Here is a 23,789-nt window from a genome sequence, read left to right as displayed (position 1 = left end):
TGTAATCTGATGTTTAGACCTAGAGGCTTGAATGGATTCAGTTTCATTTTTAGAAAGAGGGCTTCACACGTGGTGACTGGAGCTTTCACACTGAGGCATATATTTATGTCTGTTTTCTTTGTGTGATGTTAGCAGCCATTGATATCATTGCCTAGGTCTGTTTGCATTAGGGGTTGCAAATTGGAGATACTCTAATTCTATAAACCTTCATTTAGCTGAATTCATTTATAAAGGAAACTTCTTTTATTAACTCTTTGATTACTCTGAGTTAGTTCATACAGGAAAGGCAGGATGAATACTTGATACTTTCCCTTATTTGCCAGTTTTCAAAATAAGTTGGTACCCTACTGTTCTGGAAAGATGACCAGTGAATGAGTTTCTGTGTTTTAATGAGTATCAATATGAACTTGTACTTGATGTGTTTCAATTCATGTAGCTGTTTTTCAGTCCCATCTTTCACAATGGTAGCCTTTTCAAACTGACTTCTGAATCCTTTTTTTCATTTTGTTTTGTTTTTTTCTGGCTGTGCCTCGCGGCCTGGGAGATCCTAGTTCCCTGACCAGGGATCGAACCCAGACCCCCCGCAGTGAAAGTATCGAGTCCTAACCTCTGGACTGCCAGGGAATTCCCAACTTCTGATTCCTTTTGACATTAATCCAAGATGTCAATACAAGGCATAAAGTGCATATTTCTTGCCCCAGACCTGGAGACAGCCATTTCTCTAAGAAACTGATTCCTTTTGGTGGGAAATAGTATTTGGAGACCACAAATCTGGGCGGTAGGTGTGCTGTGCTCATTGTTGTCTGATTGCTTATTGCTTTTTGGCCTTTTCAGTGGACAGAGCTACTATGTATTTTCTTAAGAGAAATGATGATGTTCATAATGATGTTTCTGATTTAAAATATAGGATTACAGGATTTTTGCTTGGCTTCTTTGATTTTTATATTTCTATCTCTTTACTCTTACTCTGAAAAAAAAATCTTGGTTTTTAGGGACAGATCATAATTACTTCTTTGCTTTATCTCAGCGTCTCTCAACTTCAACACTATTAACATTTTGGGCAATACTTTCTTGTGGGGGCTGTCTTGTGCATTGTAGGATTTTCAGCAGCATCCCTAACCTCATCTACTAGATACCAGTAGCACCCTCCACCTCAGTTGTTGTGACAGCCCAAAAATGCCTCCAGCCATTGCCAGATATCTTCTTAGGGGCACTATTGCCTCCTGGTTGAGACCCACTGCTTTATCTTTATACCATACTTTTCATATGAACAATACTAATATATTATTGCTAATAATATGACTACTAGAAACTTCATTTTTCCTCTTTGGGTTCATCCCACTAGGATATATGGTAAAATTACCATGTTTTAAATTTACATGAAATAATTCCTCTCTGTCAGTTCAGTTGATTCGTTTCATTTTTACTTTGTTTTTAGGGATTGCTTTTTTAAAGTTTAACTTTGTTTTATAAGTACATAAAATATTTACATGGGTCCAAAGTTGATCTAAAAAACAAGATACATTCAGAGAAATCCAGCTTCTGCCCTTACTCCCTTCACCCAGTGCACTCTCTCCCACTTTATAAGTAACCTTATTATTTATTTTTTGGTTTACTTTTTCATTTTTTCCTAATGTAAACAAATATACATATATTCATGTTCACCTCTTTCTTAGATAAACAGTACCATATCATACATATTTTTCTCCATTTTGCTTTTTTCACTTAACAGCACATCCCACTGTGTGGATTTACCATAGTTTATTCAAGAAGTCCCTATTAGGGGCTTCCCTGGTGGCGCAGTGGTTGGGAGTCCGCCTGCCGATGAAGGGGACGCGGGTTCGTGCCCCGGTCCGGGAGGATCCCGCATGCCGCGGAGCGGCTGGGCCCGTTGGCCGTGGCCGCTGGGCCTGCGCGTCCAGAGCCTGTGCTCCACGGCGGGGGAGGCCGCGGCAGTGAGAGGCCTGCGTACCGCAAAAAAAAAAAGAAGTCCTATTAATGGACAAGTTGAGGCTTTTTATAGGCTTTGCTGTTACAATCAATGCTGTAAATAATACTACAGTGAATAGTGTAGTGTATTCACCTTTTTATATTTTTGCTAAAGTATCATTGGGATGGATTTTTAGATAATGGGATTTCTAGATATACATGTCAAAGAAGAAACAGAGCTGGACAGCAGTTAAATCAGTAAAACCAGATTATGTTCAGGAACTATTGTGATAGGGGAAAAGAGACCTCAGTGTGGAACTGGACTCGATTATGAATATAACATGGACAGGGGCTTCCCTGGTGGTGCAGTGGTTAAGAATCCGCCTGCCGGGCTTCCCTAGTGGCGCAGTGGTTGAGAGTCCGCCTGCTGATGCAGGGGACATGGGTTCGTGCCCCGGTCTGGGAGGATCCCACATGCTGCAGAACAGCTAGGCCCGTGAGCCACGGCCACTGAGCCTGCGCGTCCGGAGCCTGTGCTCCGCAACGGGAGAGGCCACAGCAGTGAGAGGCCCGCGTACCACACACACACAAAAAAAGAATCTGCCTGCCAATGCAGGGGACACGGGTTTGAGCCCGGGTCCAGGAAGATCCCACATGCCACGGAGCAGCTAAGCCTGTGCGCCACAACTACTGAGCCTGTGTTCTAGAGCCCGCAATCCACAACTACTGAAGCCCACGTGCCACAACTACTGAAGCCTGTGCGCCTAGAGCCTGTGCTCTGCAACAAGAGAAGCCACCACAATGAGAAGCCCACACACCGCAACGAAGAGTGGCCCCCGCTCGCCACAACTAGAGAAATCCCACGCACAGCAATGAAGACCCAACACGCACAGCAATGAAGACCCAACGCAGCCAAAAAATAAATAAAATAATTTTAAAACAAGATGGACAAGTGGGGATTTATAGTCAAAGAGCAAGGTAGAGGTCAGTGGATGGAAAATTACTAAGAGAAACCTCAAAGGTAAGGGGGGATTCTTGCTAAACTGAACTACAAGATTCTTGCTGAAGGCAGACCAGGGTGATCAGTATCATGGCGGGTTGCGGGGGGGAGTGCGGAGTGAGGAATTTGATCAGGTATCAAGGGTGGAGGGATTCTGGGTAAAGCTGCTTACCAGGATTCTTGCTAAAATTGGGCTCTACAGGAACAGAAATGGAAGCCCAAGGTCATGCCTCCTTGAGAAGATGCCTCAGAGGAGCCTAACTACAGTTTGGTCAAGGAGAGATTCTTTGTCATATGCATAGGTGACTAGGTAATGCCACATTTCCCTTACCCGGATATGTGCCATTTTGCATTCCCACTGAAAATGTTTGAGGCTGTTTCCCCACACTCTCAGCAACAAAATGTGTTGCAAGACTTGTAAGTTTTTGCCAGTCTGATCGGTGAGAAATGGTATCATAATATAGTTTCAATTGCATTTATTTCATTATAAGTGAGACTGACATCTTTTCACATATTTTAGGGCCATTTGCTTCTCTCTTTCTGAGACGTCTCTGTTCATATTTGTTGCCTTTTGATTGTTGGCCTTTTTCTTCTCTGTATCAGTTCTTTATATATTAACCTTTTAGTTGTAATGCCAGTTCCCTTTGTTTATTTGTTTGTTTTTGTTTGTCATCTGTGTTTTCACTTTGTAGGAATTTTTTTTTAATTTTTTATTCTTACATAGTTAAATGTATCAGTCTTTTCCCTTATTGCTTGTGGATTTGAGTTATAGGAAAGTTGTCTTCTCTTCCAGGGTTATAGGGAAGTTTACCATGTTTTCTTTAATAATTAAAAAGTTTGCCTTGGGCTTCCCTGGTGGCGCAGTGGTTGAGAGTCCGCCTGCCGATGCAGGGGACACGGGTTCGTGCCCCGGTCCGGGAATATCCCACATGCCGCGGAGCGGCTGGGCCCGTGAGCCATGGCCGCTGAGCCTGCACGTCCGGAGCCTGTGCTCCGCAACGGGAGAGGCCACAACAGTGAGAGACCCGCCTACCACAAAAAAAAAAAAAAAAAGTTTGCCTTTTTTAAAGTTTTTTTTATTGTGGTAAAATACATACATATAAAACATAAAATTTGCCATCTTAACCAATTTTAAGTGTACAATTCAGCAGCATTAATAATATTCACAATGGTGTGTAACCATTACCACTGTCCATTTCCAAGTCTTCTTCATGGTCCCAAACAGAAACTCTGTGCCCGTTATGCAGTAATTCCACATTCCTCTCTTCTCCCAGTTCCTAAAAACCTCTATTTTACTTCTCTATCTCTATGAATTTGCTTTGTATGAAATATCAATGTAACTAGAATCATGCAATATTTGTCCTTTTGTGTTTGACTTAATTCACTTAATATTTTCAAGGTTTATTCATGTTGTAGCATGTATCAAAACTTCATTCCTTTTTACGGCTAATTAATATTCCATTATATGTATATACCACATTTTGTTCAGACATTCATCTGTTGATGGACATCTGGATTATTTCCACTTCTTGGCTATTGTGAATAATGCCTCAACCACCAAATCCTTTTCTACAGCAGCTGTACCGTTTTACATTTCCACCAGCAATATTCCGGTGTTCTAATTTCTCCACATTCCTGTCAGCACTTATTATTTTTGTTTTATTAAATAATAGCTATTCTGATGTGTATAAAGTGGTATCTCATTGTGACTAGTGATGTTGAGCATCCTGTTCATGTTCTTATTGTCTACTCATATTTCTTCTTTGGAGAAATATCTGTTCACATGCTTTGCCCAGTTTTGAATTGGTTTGTATTCCCTGCTGTTTTTAAGTTGTATTTTTCTTGATTCATCATTTGCTTGATAGCTGTAAACCTTTGACTACTTTCCAGAGTTCTAAGTTGGTTCTAATAGTTTCTGCTTGTTTTTCAATGTTTCTGTGGGGACAGGAGCTTGGAGCTGCCTATTCTTTCATTTTGCTGACATCACCCTCAGGTTCAATTTTTAAATTTTAGATCTTGGATATATCTGGAATTTATCTTGGTAATGGTGATTCCATATGACTGTTGAATTTATTTACAAGTCCATCTTTTCCTGATTTTTTTAAGATCTAATAGTATGGACTCCTCTTGGGTTTTTGTTTTATTCAGTGAGTTATAATCCATTAGTATCATTATTTACTTTGATGTTCCATTTCCCAGACTTGTCCAGTGGGAACCCCTTCAGGTGGCTTCAGTGTCCTTTTGATATGTCTTCATCATTCAGTGAGCACCATCTTACTTTCTGGTGCAAGATATTTCAGGCTCATTTGTTCTTTCTCTGTCCCAGCCCTGGAATCAGCCTTTTCTCTAAGGAGCCATGATTCCTTTTCTTGGAAAATTATATTTAGAAGCCAAGATGTAGGCTTTTGGTATGCTTATTGCTTCTAGTCTGTCATTGCTTCCAGGACCTCCCAAAGGGCAGATGGCTTGGACTCTTTTAAACATCCATTTGTTTCCTTATTTCTTATATTATTTTTGTTGTAAGGGCAAGAGTATTGCAGAAAGTTTGGGAAAGAGAGAAAATAATCCAGTTTTTTACCCCCCCAAAAATAACTTTTCACTCTTGCTTCTCTCCATTTTTAAAAAAATTGATTAATTTATTTTTGGCTGCGTTGGGTCTTTGTTGCTGTGCGGGCTTCTCATTGAGGTGGCTCCTCTTGTTGTGGAGGAGCTCTATTTTATTCCCGTTTTGCCCCTAGGTTCTTCTGACCATTTTTTGGTCTTTTTTTTTTTTTCTGTTTTTTTTTTAGATTCCATATATATGTGTTAGCATACGGTATTTGTTTGTCTCTTTCTGACTTACTTCACTCTGTATGACAGACTCTGCAGACCTACTAGAGAGTGGACTTGAGGATATGGGGAGGAGGAAGGGTAAGCTGGGACAAAGTGAGAGAGTGGCATGGACATATATACACTACCAAATGTAAAATAGATAGCTAGTGGGAAGCAGCCGCATAGCAGAGCGAGATCAGCTCTGTGCTTTGTGATCACCTAGAGGGGTGGAATAGGGAGGGTGGGAGGGAGGGAGATGCAAGAGGGAAGAGATATGGGGATATATGTATATGTATAACTGATACTCTTAGTTATAAAGCAGAAACTAACATACCATTGTAAAGCAATTATACTCTAATAAAGATGTTTTAAAGAAATACTGACAATAAAAATCATCTACATTGGAAAAAAAGAATGAATTTATATTGATTTGATATTTTGTTACTATTGGAGATTGAGTGAAATGTTTACATTCACTTTTGTTTGTTATTAAACCAAAGCATACATTATTTTTCATCATAATTTTTTTTTTTTTTTTTTTTTGGCCACGAGCATTGCAGGATCTTAGTTTCCCAACCAGTGATTGAACATGGGCCCTTGGTAGTAAAAGCACAGAGTCCTAACCACTAGACCGCCAGGGAATTGCCCTCATCATAACTTTTATGAAATCTTTCTTTTGTCAGATTATCTGAACCCAAAATTTACTTTTTATTGCTTTACTTTAAGTGAAAGTGACAGCTTTGAGTTAGGTCACTTGTTCTTAAGACCCCTTTAGTGCTACTTTAGGAGTACATAATAACTTAATGGTAAAGAATCTTACTGCATACGCTGGAATGAATTTATTTAAAATACTGTATTAAGAACTTTACCTTATTTTTCTTTTTACTTTTACAGTAAGGCAAAAGAGAATGAAAGAAGTAGATAATCTTGAAAGTATAAAGGAAGAATGGTGAGTTAATTTATGCATTTTCTTTGTTATTAATGCCTTTGTTACTGTCTTTCTCTGTTTTTACATTTCACTGACTTAGTAAGTTTTCATTATGATTGTCTGTTAAATACCTAATAGTAATGTACTTTAAAGTTTTTTTTTCCATAGCTGCATTAAATGGATTTTAGTCAAGTTATAAATCTTATTGTGATTAATTTTTTTAAGTGTTAAATTTCTCTGTGCCCACATTCTTTCTGTTATTTAAGAGGAAAATTAAAGTAACTATTTATTACTTCATTAGCCTCTTGTGTTATACTATCTTGAAGTCATAGTGGAAATATAAGGGCTTTGGAATCAGATAAACCTAGGTTTGAATCCCATCTCTGTCTTAACACTACTTCTCTGGCATTTGAGCAACTTAGGTAGATTCTTTGAGCTTCAATATCTCATCTAAAAAGGAGGTTGGGCTTCCCTGGTGGCCCAGTGGTTGAGAGTCTGCCTGCTGATGCAGGGGACACGGGTTCGTGCCCCGGCCTGGGAAGATCCCACATGCCTTGGAGCGGCTGGGCCCGTGAGCCATGGCCACTGAGCCTGCGCATCCGGAGCCTGTGCTCCGCAACGGGTGAGACCACAACAGTGAGAGGCCCGCGTACCGCAAAAAAAAAAAAAAAAGAAAGAAATAAAAAGGAGGAGGTGTACATAGGTACCTGAAAGGTTTTTATAAGAATTAGATAGCCAATTTAAAGCACTGAGCATCGTATTAGCATATAGCAGGCACCCAATAAATGGTAGATGCAAAGTCTGTCCTTATTAATACAAAATTCTTTATTCTCACTTCTCTGAAGTGGAATATTTATTTTGTATTATGTTCTTTGTTTTAAATACTTGAAAAGGTAAATATCTTTCATTCATAGTCCATTTAAGGAGACAGGTAAGTATTTACAAATACTTTGTGAACACTTTCTATACCGAACAAATATTATTTATTATTTTTTCACTAGAGTACTTACTGTTTTATATAAATATCTGATACTAACTATATAATTGTGAGGTTATGTCAGGAGCCCCTAAGACTGCCTTCAGATGTGATGATTTGCTTAGAGGATTCACAGGATTCAGCCAATAGTCATACTAATGACTAAGCTTTATTGCAATGAAAAGATACTTTGCAAGAGGGTGAAGTCCAGGGGAAACCAGGCATAAGCTTCTAAGAGAAGAGTCCTTGCCCAGTGGAGCCACCAGGACACACACTTAATTCCTCCAGTAATAAGTTATATAGCACGTGTGAGATGTTGTCTACCAGGGAAGTTCATTGGAAATGAGCCTAGGGTTTATACTGGGGACTAGGCACATATTAAAATTCCATACTGTCATGAGAAAAGTAAAAAGGATAGCAACAGTTAGGCCTGCTATGTTAACTCTTTTCTACAGAGAAATAAGTTGAATGGCTTGCTTACTTACTTATTTATTTTTGCCGCACCTTGTGGCTTGCAGAACTTCCCCAACCAGGGATCCAACCCATACCCGCTGCAGTGGAAGCATGGAGTTTTAACCACTGGGCCACCACAGAAGCCCCAGTTGAATGACTAATTTTTAAAAAATTTTTTGTTTATTAATTTTTGGCTGTGTTGCGTCTTCATTGCTGCACGTGGGCTTTCTCTAGTTGCAGTGAGCGGGGGCTACTCGTTGTTGCGGTGTGCAGGCTTCTCATTGCAGTGGCTTCTCTTGTTGCAGAGCACGGGCTCTACATGTGTGGGCTTCAGTAGTCGTGGCTCACAGGCTCTAGAGTGCAGGCTCAGTAGTTGTGGCGCCCGGGCTTAGTTGCTCCACAGCATATGGGATCTTCCCAGACCAGGGCTCAAACCTGTGTCTTCTGCATTGGCAGGCAGATTCTTAACCACTGAGCCACCAGGGAAGCCCTGAATGACTGATTTTAAAGAGTAAGATTAACTTAGGACTTCTAACAGTTTTGTGGAGATGTAATTCACATACCATATAACTCATCCATTTAAAATATACAATTCAGGGACTTCCCTGGTGGCACAGGGAAGTGGTTAAGAATCCACCTGCCAATGCAAGGGGACAGGGGTTTGATCCCTGGTCCGGGAAGATCCCACGTGCCACAGAACACCTAAGCCCGTGTGCCACAACTACTGAGCCTGCACTCTAGTGCCCTTGAGCCACAACTACTGAGCCCACATGCTGCAACTACTGAAGCCTGCACGCCTAGAGCCTGTGCTCCGCAACAAGAGAAGCCACCGCAAGGAGAAGCCTGCGCACTGCAACGCAGAGTAGCCCCCGCTTGCAGCAACGAAGATGCAATGCAGCCAAAAAAAACCCAAAAACGTATACAATTAAGTGGGTTTTAGTACATTCATAGAGTTGTGAAACCATTACCACAGTCAGTTTTATAACATTTACATCACCCAGAGAGAAACCCCATACCTATTAGCAGTCATACCCCATTCTCCTGTGCCTTACGCCTGACAACCAATGATACACTCTCTGTGTCTATAGATTTGCTTATTCTGGGCATTTCATATATGTGGAATCATAGAATATGGGGTCTTTTGTGACTGGCTTCTTTCATTTAGCATAATGTTTTCAAGCTTTATAATGTTAAAATATGTATCAATACTTTGAATTTAAATAATTAGTAAGGGGCTTCCCTGGTAGTGCAGGGCTTAAGAATTCGCCTGCCAGTGCAGGGGACACAGGTTCAAGCCCTGGTCGGGGAAAATCCCCCATGCCACAGAGCAGCTAAGCCTGTGCACCACAACTACTGAGCCTGCGCTCTAGAGCCTGTGAGCCACAGCTACTGAGCCCAAGTGCCACAGCTACTGAAGTCCACACGCCTAGAGCTTGTGCTCCGCAACAAGAGAAGCCACCACAGTGAGAAGCCTGTGCACCGCAACAAAGAGTAGCACCCACTCGCTGCAACTAGAGAAAGCCTGCATGCAACAACGAAGACCCAGTGCAGCCAAAAATAAAATAAATAAAATTTTAAAATAATAATAGGGGATTCGCTGGTGGCACAGTGGTTAAGAATCTGCCTGCCAATGCAGGGGACACGGGTTCGAGTCCTGGTCCAGGAAGATCCCACATGCCGAGGAGCAACTAAGCCCATGCACCACAACTACTGAGTCTGTGCTCTAGAGCCCGCGAGCCACAGCTACCGAGCCCGCGTGCCACAGCCACTGAAGCCCGCGCGCCTAGAGCCCATGCTCTGCAGCAAGAGAAGCCACCGCAATGAGAAGCCTGTGCACCACAAGGGAGAGTAGCCCCCACTCGCCGCAACTAGAGAAAGCCCGTGCTCAGCAACGAAGACCCAATGCAGCCAAAAATAAATAATAAATAAATAAATAAATTGAAAAAGAGTAGGGGCATTAGAAGCTTGAGTTCAGTTTCCAGCTCTGCCTACCAATAGCTTTGTGATCTTTGGCAAATTGCTTAAGCTTTTTCTTTACCTAGTAAATGAGGATAAAAACCATATGTGCTAGGGAGGGTGGGAGGGAGGGAGACGCAAGAGGGAAGAGATATGGGAACATATGTATATGTATAACTGATTCACTTTGTTATAAAGCAGAAACTAACACACCATTGTAAAGCAATTATACTCCAATAAAGATGTTAAAAAAAACCAAACAAACCAATACGTGCCTTTTAGGTCACTGTGAAGATTGAAAGAGTAAACACACTGAAAGCGCTTAGAAAAGTTCCTAACATGTATTAATAAATGCTTAATAAATATTAGCTATTAAGAGAGGCTTTATAATGTATCATGGCTAGGAGCATAGACTTGGAAGACAGGGTTTGAATTCTGTTTCTGCCACTTACTAGCTGTGTAATCTCTAACATGTAACTTAACCTCTTTGTGACTCATTTTCCTTATCTATAAAATGTGGATAAAAATATCTGCCTTGCAGATCCTGGCACAGTGTAAGCACTATAAAAGTGTGATTATTATCTGAGAAATCTGAGAAATTATCTCTCAGTACATTTATGAATTTTCTATGTGACTTTAGAAAAGATCAACCAGAAACCATCCTTTTATCAAACAAACTCTTAGGTAATATTTCTTATACGACAAAATATAAACACACATACAAAAACAGTAGATGGGGTGGGCAAAATGGAGGAAGGTGGTCAAAAGGTACAAACTTCCAGTTATAAAATAAATAAGTCATGGGATATAATGTACATCATGGAGACTTTAGTTAATAACACTTACTGCATATCTGAAAGTTGCCAAGGGAGTAAATCTTGAAAGTTCTCATCACAAGGAAAAAATTCTGTAACTATGCATGGTGAGGGATGTTAACAATTAACTAGACATTGTGGTGATTATTTTTCAGTACATACAAGCATTGAATTATTATGTTGTATATCTGACACTAAAATAATGTTGTATGTCAGTTGTACCTCAATTTAAAAAGAAAGAAAGGAAAAAAAAAACCCAGTAGAGTGTTAAACCACTACAGATGAAAGTCTTAAGTGGGAAATTTCATTCTGAAGTGTGCAAAGGAGCAAAACTATGATTATGACTGTTCCTCACACCTTACCACCTTTAGTTTCAAGAGTGCTTTGTGTTACCAAAAAGTACATAGTAACCCCCTTTAAAGCCATTTTGAGAGCTTTACAAAGAACACGTTGTTTTTTTACTCTGGACCAGTGGTTTTCAACCTGGTGCAGTTTTGCCCATCCCACCCCCAGAGGCCATCTGGCATTGTCTAAAGATGTTTTTTATTATTATAACACTGGGGGGTTGGGGGATGTCCATGCTACTGGCGTCTAGTGGTTAATGGCCACAGGTGCTGCTAAACTTCCTACAGTGTACAGGACAGCCTGCCCAACAAAGAATTAACCCTCCCCAAATATCAATGGACTGAAGTTGAGAAAACCCTGCTCTGGACCACAAGTGTTAATGACTTCCCGAGGCCACATATCTACTATGTTAATTCAGAAGAGAGTCTCAACTGCAGGCGTGGAGGTAGCATGTCAGCTCTAGATCCTTTAACTAGAACAATTTGTGTAAATTTTTAGAGAATTAGTGGTTAATAGTGCTTATTTTTCTTTTTTTTGTGTGTGTATAGGGTTTGTGAAACAGGATCTGACCACCAACCTCTTAGTGATAATCAGCAAACAAATTGTGAATATTTTGTTGACAGCCTTTTTGAGGAAGCTCAGAAGGTTGGTGCCAAATGTTTGTCTCCCACTGAACAAAAGAAACAGGTAAGTGTCCATAAATTTTTTCTTTCCCAGTGCTTCTCAAAATATGGCCCTTTAGAGGTCAAAACTGTTTTGATAATAATAGTAAGATACTATTTTTTTCACTGTGTTGAGTTTGCACTGATACTGCAAAAGCAATGGTAGGCAAAACTGGCACCTTAGGAGGAATTGAGGTAGTGACACTACTCTGTACACTGTATTCTTTCCTTGAACTTGCAGGGGGAAAAAACACTCGTTTCAATTAAAAATTTCCTTGATGAAGCAGTAAAATTTACACATTTCATTAAATCCCAACTCTTTAATACACATCTTACAAATATTCTATGTGATAAAATATGAAGTGTATGTAAAACATTTCTACAATATACAGAAGTATCTTAAGGAAAAGTACCATTGCTTGAGATACAAGCTGAACACTCTGCTTTTTCATGGTGTACTGTTTTTACATGAAAGTGATTTACAGACAACTAGTTATTCAGTCTTGGATATTCTGCAGACATTTTCTCAAAATGTATGAAGTAAGTCTGACACTTCAAGGGAAACAACTTACAGTATTTGTTGCAAATGATAAGATATGATTTTATCAACTTTTTTACATGAAAGTAAGAATTTTGATAATCTGCCATCATGCACTTGACAGCTTCCCAAAACTTAAAAGATATTTCTAATAGGATTATTGTCATATTAATAAATGTACCTTTAAGTTTCAGATTCCATGTTCAGATTCTCAACTCACTTTTTTTTTTGAATACATTTATTTATTTTTTATTTATTTATTTTTGGTTGCGTTGGGTCTTCGTTGTTGCACGTGGGCTTTCTCTAGTTACGGCGAGCGGGGGCTACTCTTCGTTGCAGTGTGCATACTTCTCATTGCGATGGCTTCTCGTTGCGGAGCACAGGCTCTAGGCACGCAGTCTTCAGTAGTTGTGGCACATGGACTCAGTAGCTGTCGCTTGCAGGCTCTAGAGTGCAGGCTCTGTAGTTGTGGCACATGGGCTTAGTTGCTCCGCGGCATGTGGGATCTTCCCAGACCAGGGATCGAACCTGTGTCCCCTGCATTGGCAGGCGGATTCTTAACCACTGTGCCACCAGGGAAGTCCCTCAACTTTTTTTTTTTAAATTGAAGTACAGTTGATTTAAAATGTTGTGTTAGGAAATTCCCTGGCTGTCCAGTAGTTAGGACTCTGAACTTTCCCTGCTGAGGGCACAGGTTCAGTCCCTCGCTGGGGAGCTAAGATCCCACAAGCCACGCAGCGTGGCCAAAAAAAGAAAAAAGTTGTGTTAGTTTCAGATGTACAGTAAAGTGATTCAGTCTTTTTATACATATATAATATATATATAATATATATAATGTATATAAAATATATATATGATATAATATAAAATATGTGTAATATATATTCTTTTTCATTATAGGTTATTACGAGTTAGTGAATATAAGTTCCCTGTGCTATGCAGGAGGCCCTTGTTGTTTATCTATTTTATATGTAGTAGTGTTTATCTGTTAATCCCAAACTCCTAATTTATCCCTCACCCCACCTTTCCCCTTCAGTAGCCATAAGTTTGTTTTCTATATCTATGAGTCTGTTTCTGTTTTGTAAATATATTCACTTGTATCAGTTTTTTAGATTCTACATATGTGTTACCATGTGATATTTTCAACTAACTTTTTTTTTTGCAATACGTGGGCCTCTCACTGTTGTGGCCTCTCCCGTTGCAGAGCACAGGCTCCAGACGCGCAGGCCCAGCGGCCATGGCTCACGGGCCTAGCTGCTCCGCGGCATGTGGGATCCTCCCAGACCGGGGCACGAACCCGTGTCTCCTGCATCAGCAGGCGGTCTCTCAACCACTGTGCCACCAGGGAAGCCCTCAACTAACTTCTGAGATACTACTACTTACTACATTTTGATGTAGTATCTTGGAAAAGCTATTAAAATGCTTTTTGCAACTATGTATCTGTTTGAGGCTTGATTTTTTTTTTTTTAATGTACTTCAATCAAAATGCCATATCACAGCAGACTGAAGGCAGCAGCAATTATGAGAATCTAGCTGGCTTTTCGAAGTCAGACATTAAAGAGATCCCTTTACTCTAATTTGCCTTTTATTTATTTATTTTTATTATTATTTTTTTTTTTGCGATACGCGGTCCTCTCACTGTTGTGGCCTCTCCCATTGCGGAGCACAGGCTCCGGACACACAGGCCCAGCAGCCATGGCTCATGGGCCCACCTGCTCCGCGGCATGTGGGATCTTCCCGGACCCGGGCACCAATAATGGATCTCTTGGACTGAGTCTCTTATTATTTCTCCTGTTTTCCACCTCTTTGTTGTTTTGTTCTATTTTAATTGTAATATTTCTTCAACCTTATAGTCAATCCTTTTATTTAATTTCCATTTTAAGTTTCTAAGAGCTCTTTTGCTCACTGAATATTCCCTCCTACTCCCTTTCAAACATCCTCTCTTATATAAGTGTATTAATTATCATTTTTGGATTTTTGTGTTTAAGTTTCTTCTGTTTTCCTCAGTGTCTTTTTTTTTTTTTTTTTTTTTTTTTGGCGCATGCAGCTTGTGGGATAGTTCCCTGACCAGGGATTGAACCCCGGGCCCTCAGCAGTGAAAGTACCGGTCCTAACCACTGGACTGCTAGGGAATTCCCCTCCTCAGTATCTTTATGTGCTCTTTTCCTATTTGTTCTGTTCCCATTCTTTTCTTTTCTTTTTTTTAAATTAATTTTTATTGGATTATAGTTGATTTACAATGTTGTATTAGTTTCTGCTGTACAGTGAAGTGAATCAGTTACACATATACATATATCCACTCTTTTTTAGATTCTTTTCCTGTATAGGTTATTACAGAGTATTGAGTATAATTCCCTGTGCTATACTGTAGGTCCTTATTAGTTGTCTGTTTTATATATGTGTTACTCCCAATCTCCCAATTTATCCCTCCCTGCCACTTTCCCCCTCGGTAACCATAAGTTTGTTTCCTACATCTGTGACTCTATTTCTGTTTTGTAAGTAAGTTCATTTGTACAATTTTTTTAGTTCTCATTCTTTTCTGTGAGTACCATGAGAGCAGAGTCTTGGCAGTTTGGTTATAGGTAAAAAAAAGAGGTAATATAGTATAGTGGTTAAGAGTATGGATCCCAACCCCAGCTCCACCCTTACTGACTATGTAATATTGGGCAATTTAATTGATCTGTGTTTCTAATTTCCCATCTATAAAAAGGATAACAATAATAATACCCATCTTCTGTAGATTTTAGGAGGATTAAATAAATATATGTAGGGAAAGTACTTTAAACAGTGTTTGGTACATGTAAGTGTACACACAAGTGCTCTCTCAGGTAAGTACATAGACAGATAGATAGGCAGGCAGGCTAATAATATATGCTATCATTATTGTGATTGTTTTCCCTAACATCTTAATGGAGTGTCTGTTACATATTACTCAATAAACATATGCTGAATGAATAAATGCTAGAGACAAGGGAAGGCCTCTAATAGTCTATTTTCTTAAATGGATTTTTCAGTCCTTCTGTGTTCAGCCTGAAGCATCCCTGCATTCTACTGTATTTCTGAACCTTTCTATATTTCTACAGTGACTTCTTTGATTGAATGAGTGAATAAATAATGTTCTTAGGAGATGATCAACAAGATGTTGAGAGATTAAATATTGATAACAGTAACACTGATAGTTTCTATTTGAAGGAATAGCCATTAATTACTCATAGTTTTTTTTCCCCCTTTATTATTCTTTTTTTTTTTTTTTTCCCTTTATTATTCTTTTTTTTTTCCCCTTTATTATTCTTAATGTTCAAAGTCTAATGTTCAAGTCATTTCAAAGTCCTTCTCTAACTGTTGAGAAGTCTGTTCTGGCCAGAAAGCTTTAGTGTCCTCTAAGACAGGGCACAGAATATTTTTGCAAATGACCTCTCTTAAAGAAAATTATTAACGAATTATTTTAAAATATTATTCATTGTTAACCATATTTTATGTGTACATTATAATTTTTGATATTTTACATTTGAAGCTTGCTGTTAAGAATGGTATATTTAAAAAATTTGTAGCTGTGTGTGGTCATGGATGTTAACTACACTTATTCTGTAATCATTTTGCAGTAGATATATATATCAAACCATTATGTTGTATACCTAAGACTAATACAATGTTATATGTCAGTTATATCTCTATTTTAAAGAAAAGATTGATCTATAAAATATACACTGATAGAAGAAAGTTTCAAGGGACTTTTAGTTTATTAGTACATTTCATTTATTAACATGATGCATTTTGTTTCTTACTGCTTTGCAGGCAGATGTAAGTATAAAATTATGGAAAAATGGATTCACAGTCAATGATGATTTCAGAAGTTATTCTGATGGTGCAAGTCAGCAGTTTCTGAACTCCATCAAAAAAGGGTAAGCAATCTTTGTAAATAGAGGGGTATTTTATTTATTTATTTATTTTAAATTAATTTATTTATTTTTGGCTGTGTTGGGTCTTCATTGCTGCCCCCGGGCTTTCTCTAGTTGTGGAGAGTGGGGGCTACTCTTCGTTGCGGTGCGTGGGCTTCTCATTGCGGTAGCTTCTCTTGTTGCGGAGCACAGGCTCTAGGCACGTGGGCTTCAATAGTTGTGGCATGTGAGCTCAGTAGTTGTGGCTCGAGGCCTCTAGAGCGCAGGCTGAGTAGTCGTGGCGCAAGGGCTTAGTTGCTCCACAACATGTGGGGTCTTCCCAGACCAGAGCTCGAACCCGTGTCCCCTGCATTGGCAGGCGGATTCTTAACCACTGCACCACCAGGGAAGTCCAAGAAGGATATTTTAGATATATTTCATTTAGAAGATTCCTTTTAATGTTGTTCACATGTTCCTATGCATTCAAAGACACTTTTTCTTTTATAAATTCAGATTTTTTCATAAGGTGAGTTTTCTTAAAAGAACCACAGCTGTAATTTTGAAGGGTCAGGAGTTTGAATTCTGACCAACCAAAATCTGACTTAAATTAATTCACTTTTTTTTTTTTTTTTTTTTTGCGGTACACGGGCCTCTCACTGTTGTGGCCTCTCCCGTTGCAGAGCACAGGCTCTGGACACGCAGGCTCAGCAGCCATGGCTCACGGGCCTAGCTGCTCTGCTAGGGGAATATCTGTGGGATATTCCCGGACCGGGACACGAACCCGTGTCCCCTGAATCGGCAGGCAGACTCTCAACCACTGCGCCACTAGGGAAGCCCTACGTGTCTTTTTTTTATTTTTTTTTTAAACTGTGTTGGGTCTTCCTTGCTGTGTGCAGCTTTCTCTAGTTGCGGTGACTGGGGGCTACTCTTTGTTGTGGTGCGTGGGCTTCTCATTGTGGTGGCTTCTCTTGTTGCGGAGCACAAGCTCTAGGCGTGCGGGCTTCAGTAGTTATGGCACGCGGGCCCAGTAGTTGTGGCTCACGGGTTCTAGAGCTCAGGCTCAGTAGTTGTGGCACGTGGGCTCAGTAGTTGTGGCACACGGGCTCTAGAGCACAGGCTCAGTAGTTGTGGTGCACAGGCTTAGTTGCGCCGCGGCATGTGGGATCTTCCCAGACCAGTGCTCGAACCCGTGTCTTCTGCATTGGCAGGCAGATTCCTAACCACTGTGCCACCAGGGAAGTCCCAATATAATATTTTATATATATATATATATATATATATATATATATATATATATATATATACATTTTTTTTTTTTTAAATTTTGACTATCTTGGGACTTCCCTCGTCATGCAGTGGTTAAGAATCCGCCTGCCAGGACTTCCCTGTACTTATTTTGGTCAGTTTTTATTTCAGAAGGGTTGATAGTATTCTACATCTGACCAATTTTTAATATATACATACACATATATAGGTCTGTATGTATGTATATGTACAACGTATATACAGATTTTAAATGGCTCTATATTATTTAATATAATTAATTTGGAATCTTTTTCAAACTAATACAGAAGTTGCAAGTGTGGTACAAAGAACTTTTCTAGAAGCATTTGAGAGTAAGTTGCTAAAGTGATGCCTCATCATCCTGAATACTTGAGTTTGTATTTTTATTAAAAAGGAAATATATTTTCCTATGTAACCACAATACAACCATCTATTGATGTATAATATTATTACCAGTTATTCCTCAGAATGTATTCAAGTTTCACTTTTTATCTTAATATTATCCTTTATAGCAAAAGCATCCAATTCAGAATTACACATTGCTTGTAAATGTCATGTCTCTTTAGTCCCTTTCAGGAGGGAAGAGTTTCTCAGTTTTTGTTTTTGTCTGTTTTTAATGACCTTGACACTTGAAGATTATGGGCCCAAATTATGTAGAATGTCTCTCAATTCAGATTTATCTGATTTCGTCCTCATGATAAGATTAAATTACACATTATTTGTAGTAATATCACAGAAGTAATGCTATCCTAACTTCAGTAGTAAGTTGTTCTTTGCTTTTCTTTATGGTTTTTTGCTTTTCTTTATAATTTTTTCATTTTATCTGTTTTTTTGAACTCTACGTAAATGCAATGTGTTTATTTTTTGTGTCTACTCAACTTATTTCTTTGGGATATTCATCCATGTTGTTGCATATAGCTATAGTTGGCATGAATCCCAGAAGCAATATAAGAAAGATAAATTTGATTATGTAAAATCAAATGCCAAACTGGGAATACTTGTTTCTCGTATATCCTGTAAATGGAATATATACATATTTCTTACAAATCAGTAAGAAAAAGATGAAAAGAGTATTTTGTATGTTTGTACCATTTGATCTACTTTATAACAGAATAACAGTGTGCATGTGGTAAAAATGAATTACATATATCCATATACTAACATGAGAAGATTTCTGTGGTATATTGCTTTTTTTTTTTTTAAGCAGTTTGCAAAATACAGAATAGTGTACATAGAATGATACCATCTTTGGAAAAAATATCATTATTATGTGGAATTTTACTATATATAGAGAAAATTTAGGAGATACACTGCAAAGCTTTTTATTAGAGTGAGAGTGGAATTATAAGGACTGTCACTTTTGGGGGAGGGGGCTGTCATTTTCTTTCTTAAGTCTACATGTGTTTACATTTTTTTATGTCTCGTTTTTCTAGAACCAGCATGTAGCTATATTTTCATTTTAAAGAATGAAATAAGAGCTTGATTTTTCTCTATTATTTTAAATACATTTAGTTTTTATTGTATAGAATATATATGTCTCTTATTTCTGTATATTTTTCTATTCTTTTTACATGCACAGTATGTTTTTCAGAGAAAGATAAAACATATTAGGGGCTTTATCACTTTCTTTCTTTACTTTCCAAGAGAATTACCTTTAGAATTACAGGGAGTTTTTGATAAAGAGGAGGTCGATGTTAAAGTTGAAGATAAGAAAAATGAAGTATGTATGTCAACGAAGCCTGTGTTCCAGCCCTTCTCAGGACAGGGTCACAGACTGGGAAGGTGAGTAGGCTCATGATCTGTAATTTCCATAAGCAGAGGTTTGACTAATATTCAGCTTGTCATTATTTTACTATGTAGACCACATATATAGAGTTATCATTTCTCCCATTGGAAATGAGATTTTTCATGTTAACTTTTATGAGAACTTCTAAGTCATATTCACCTTAGTGTAAATTAACATATGCTGGCACTATACTAAAAAGTCATGGTGGCTGTTTTGGTTTTGTCCGATCAAAAGTGCCTGGCTTAATGAGGACATTGGGCAAATTTGGGTGGATAAATCATTTTTTCTCCCTTGCACCCACCAGTTGAGCTTTGCCATTAATGTCACAGAGTACATAGGCTAGCTTTTGGATACAGGGTTCTGTATTATAGTTACCAATGCCTTCAGCATTGTGTTCTCTGATCAGTATCTGAATTTTGAGGCAATAAAAGTGAAATAATGCCTGATAAAGTTAGTATCGGTATCAGAGCCTTTAATTATTGGGTTGGCCAAGAAGTTCGTTCGGGTTTTTCATAAGCTCTTCCAAAAAACCCGAGCGAACTTTTTGACCAGCCCAATATTTTCAAACTTTGCAGTATTCATCTTATCTAATTATGCCTGTGGCAGAATATGCAAAGAGGTTAACTGTAGGATTGCTTTCATTTTTATGAATTCTCATATATTAATTATCAAGATTGGTAAGTTATATAAATGCATATTCATCCACACATGTAAAAATATCCCAATGTGACTTTCAGAGTGATGAGGGAATACTTTGTTTCCTTTCATTTCCTTTATAACCCAAGGACTGTTCTCTACAGAGAACTTATAATTTCTTTTAGAAATTTTAACCTGGGGAGTAGGTAAAGGTAAAGTCCATAGATCTGTCAGCACTATAAAATTGTTCTGTAAGGCATGATTCAAATACCTAAGTATACTCTTCAAGTATACTTACGTAACAGTCTACAAGCTTACAACTTAGATGTGCATAATTTTATTAGATTCCTATGATCATCATGTATAATGGATATAACTGATATTAATATCTTTATGTGTTAGGGAACAGCTGTGACTAGCTAAAATCTTCCTAAAAGCTATACTTACTGTAAAGTTTTTATAGTAATTGTTTAATGATAAAGTTCTGCTTAATGAAAAACATGCATCTGACTTGTCTGGATTTTCTTAGTGCTACACCAAAAATTGTTTCTAAAGCGAAGACTATTGAAGTTGAGAGTAAAAACAAGTTGTCTACTGTCCCACTAAACAGTCTGGAACCCATCACTAATATACAGATCTGGTTAGCCAATGGGGAAAGGATTGTCCAGAAATTTAACATTTCTCATAGGTGAGTCTTCCATTTCATTATTTGTCTGATTTGTTCCCTAAGTTTTAATTGTATTTCTTCTTTTCAGGCCAGTCAATAGCTATTTTTAAGAACTAAGGATCTTAATAAATAGTTCTCTAAACATAATGTTTCATGACAATGGACATTCTTGGACATTAATATAGTATTTTCAGTCTGTTTTATGGATTATCATTTCATTAGTTTTCCTGTTTATCTAGATACATAATTTTAAAAGAATTATTTTTAATATGTTTTTAAGTTGATCGTTAGCATTATGTGTGTATTTTTCTGTTAATTGTAGAAAAGGAATGATAATACAGGAAAGTACTGAAAGAAATTGAAATCAAGTTAAATTCCATTACCCAGAGATAATCACTACTACTAGTTTGATGGATTTTTCCAGTCTTTTTTCTCGTCTTAAAATGTTTTTTCATTTTAATTAAAGTAGGAACATATTGTATATAGGTTTCCAAGTCCCTGGGACCTCCTTTAAACTTTTTACATCTTCCCATCATTCTTTGAGCATTTTCTTGTTTATTGGCACAAAATTTTTTTTCAGGTTCGTTCTGTACGTTTTCTAAGAAGCCCTGGTTCTTTTTAGTGGCCAAGGGTATTGAGGATCTGGTTACTAGGTATACTTATTGCCAGCATTCCCAGGCCCTCTGAGTGGAAAGAGCTACAGGTATCTATACATACATACACATATGCATATATATACACACACTGACACACACATTTACAAATGTATTTCTATATCTTTGCGTAGCGAAAACCATGAGTTCACATAGATAGCTCTAATTTCAATCCACCACCACAGGGTTTATTCTAGTTTTCCCCTTTCCATATTTGTAATTAACTTCTTCACTTTCTTCAGTTTAACTTTCTTCAGTGAGAAACCTGGCTCCAGTTACTCTCAATATATTTATTTATTTTTAAAAAATACTTATTTATTTATTGGTGGTGCTGGATCTTAGTTGCGTCAGGCGGGCTCCTTAGTTGTGGCATGTGAACTCTTAGTTGTGGTATGCATGTGTGATCTAGTTCCCTGACCAGGAATTGAACCTGGGCCCCCTTCATTGGGAGCACAGAGTCTTAACCTCTGTGCCACCAGGAAAGCCCCCAATATATTTATTTACTGATCAGTTCTCCTACATGTAACCAGTCTCCTTCTTCTACTGCTGCCTCCTCCCCAGCCCGGAAGCCTCCCTCTTCCTGCTGGGTCTCTTGACATATCACATCATGCCAATGACCTGTTTGCCCTCCTGGGCTCTGGCAGTCAGTGCTGCCTATCCTCCCCTATGAGTGGTCACTTGCCACCTCTTTCTGGTTCTGACACACTGCAGTTGGCCCCTCCTCTGTATGAATGCTCTTTTTATTCTGCTTGAGACAGCCTGCTGTGTACCACCTCTCCTATATTCCTAACCCAACTTGGCTTCTGACACTCTGCACTGAGAACCTCTTCTGTGTGGACACACTTCTAACCCTGCTCATACTGCAACCGTCCCCACCCGCCTCCCTCTACATGGGCGCACTCCTCGTGCTGGTCAGACTCTGACACCAGGAAGATGGGCCGCTTTCCTGTGCAGATGCCCTCTTCACCCAACCTGGACTCGGATTCCCTGATCTGGGCCACCACAACTCCCTCTCATATCTGGCCTGTATGCCAGTAGGTTCTCATTATTATCCATTTTATACATAGTAGTGTATATATGTCAATCCCACTCTCCCAGTTCGTCTCCCCCTACCCTTCCCCCCTTGGTAACCATAAGTTTGTTCTCTACAACTCAGATTTGTTTCTTTTTAGGGAAATAAACTATTTTAATCCCAACTTCTTTGTCTAGAAAAATACTTCTGGCATTTTCAATAACAAATAGTCACCTACCATTTATTTCCCTGAATGACTTGAAGCATTTAAAAACCTTTGACTGGCCAATGGTATTTATTAAGTGATAATTAACCAAGCTTTGTTTTTTAATTGGAATGTTTAGTCCAGTTTTTATAATGTTTTATAATATCCTGAACTAGTTAGGTTTAAGGCTACCATCTTGCTCTTTTTTTTCTCTTTACCTCATGGCTTTTTATTCTTCATTCCTCCTTTCTTGCCTCTTTTTGAGCTTAATGAGTATTATTTTTTATCCTCTCATAGCTTTTTAGATTGGCATTTCTTTATTCTTGTAGTAGTATTGCAGAGATCACAGTACACATTTTTAATTTTTACTGCACAGTTCCTTTAATCTTTATTGGGATTTTTTGTATTTATATTCTTTGCCATAAGCTTTAGCCTTTCATTATCCAATTTTTGGTACCCAATAAATACAAGTGACCATTTTCTTGATTTTGTTGGTAACCTGCACAGATTAACAGAGTAGCAATTGGTGAATTTGATTGAATGGGAAAATTCTGTCTTTGGTGATGTCATATTTCATTAATTCTTGTTTGCACATTTTTTCACATTTTAGCATCTCCGAAATGGGGATACATCCTTATAATTTCTTGTTGGCCATGTGGCAGTAATGACACAATTGTCTTTGCCTTGGCATCTGCCTCAAAGCATGCAGAACAAGTGTCAGCTCAATGAAAGATCATCCCAGAGACAGTAGTGGAGCACTTTTCAAAGTACTCCTGTATCATCAACACACCCGATGATACAGAAGGGAGTATTATATGGAAAAACATGTACATCAATGAACTGAATCAGAAGTGATTTGAAGGATCTGAGTCTGAATAACGTTCAACTGTTAGGAATGACTTAACCATTTTATTCTAATCTTATTATGGAAGTAAGTGATTTGATGAATGTTTGTGTGAAAATTAGTTAAAAGTGCTCTTTCAACAAGTATAAAAATTCTAAGTGTTTAAGAAACTATTTTGTCATAATCTGGATTTTTAAAAATTTTAGTAGTATATAAAATGACAAGTCTTAGAATCAGTGGCATCTCAGGGGGGTTTTTTTGGCCATGCCACCTGGCTTGCAGGATCTCAGTTCCCTGACCAGGGATTGAACCTAGGCCATGGCAGTGAAAGCCCAGCATCCTAACCACTAGGCCACCAGGGAACTCCCAGTGGCATCTTAATTTCGATGAACTGTATACGTACTTTCCCTT

The 23,789-nt window shown here is 38.5% G+C and overlaps 1 protein-coding gene across 6 annotated transcripts in view; it reads left to right on the top strand.

The window, feature by feature from the left end:
- UBXN2A (UBX domain protein 2A) overlaps nt 1–23,789 on the top strand; it is a 43,855-nt gene that overhangs the window by 12,551 nt on the left and 7,515 nt on the right. For all 6 annotated transcript variants that reach the window (XM_089922478.1, XM_089922479.1, XM_089922475.1 and 3 more), the window contains 5 exons: nt 6,635–6,689; nt 11,762–11,900; nt 16,209–16,315; nt 19,220–19,357; nt 20,527–20,685. In XM_089922478.1, the coding sequence (XP_089778604.1) occupies nt 6,649–6,689; nt 11,762–11,900; nt 16,209–16,315; nt 19,220–19,357; nt 20,527–20,685 (584 nt within the window). In that variant the 5' untranslated portion in view covers nt 6,635–6,648. The remainder of the gene's footprint in view (nt 1–6,634; nt 6,690–11,761; nt 11,901–16,208; nt 16,316–19,219; nt 19,358–20,526; nt 20,686–23,789) is intronic.

This window comes from Delphinapterus leucas, chromosome 13, assembly GCF_059928025.1.
Source record: "Delphinapterus leucas isolate spDelLeu-1000000601 "Yukka" chromosome 13, BTC_Dleu_Yukka2, whole genome shotgun sequence".
Classification (NCBI taxonomy): domain Eukaryota; kingdom Metazoa; phylum Chordata; class Mammalia; order Artiodactyla; family Monodontidae; genus Delphinapterus; species Delphinapterus leucas.
This window is presented reverse-complemented; position numbering and strand designations above follow the sequence as displayed.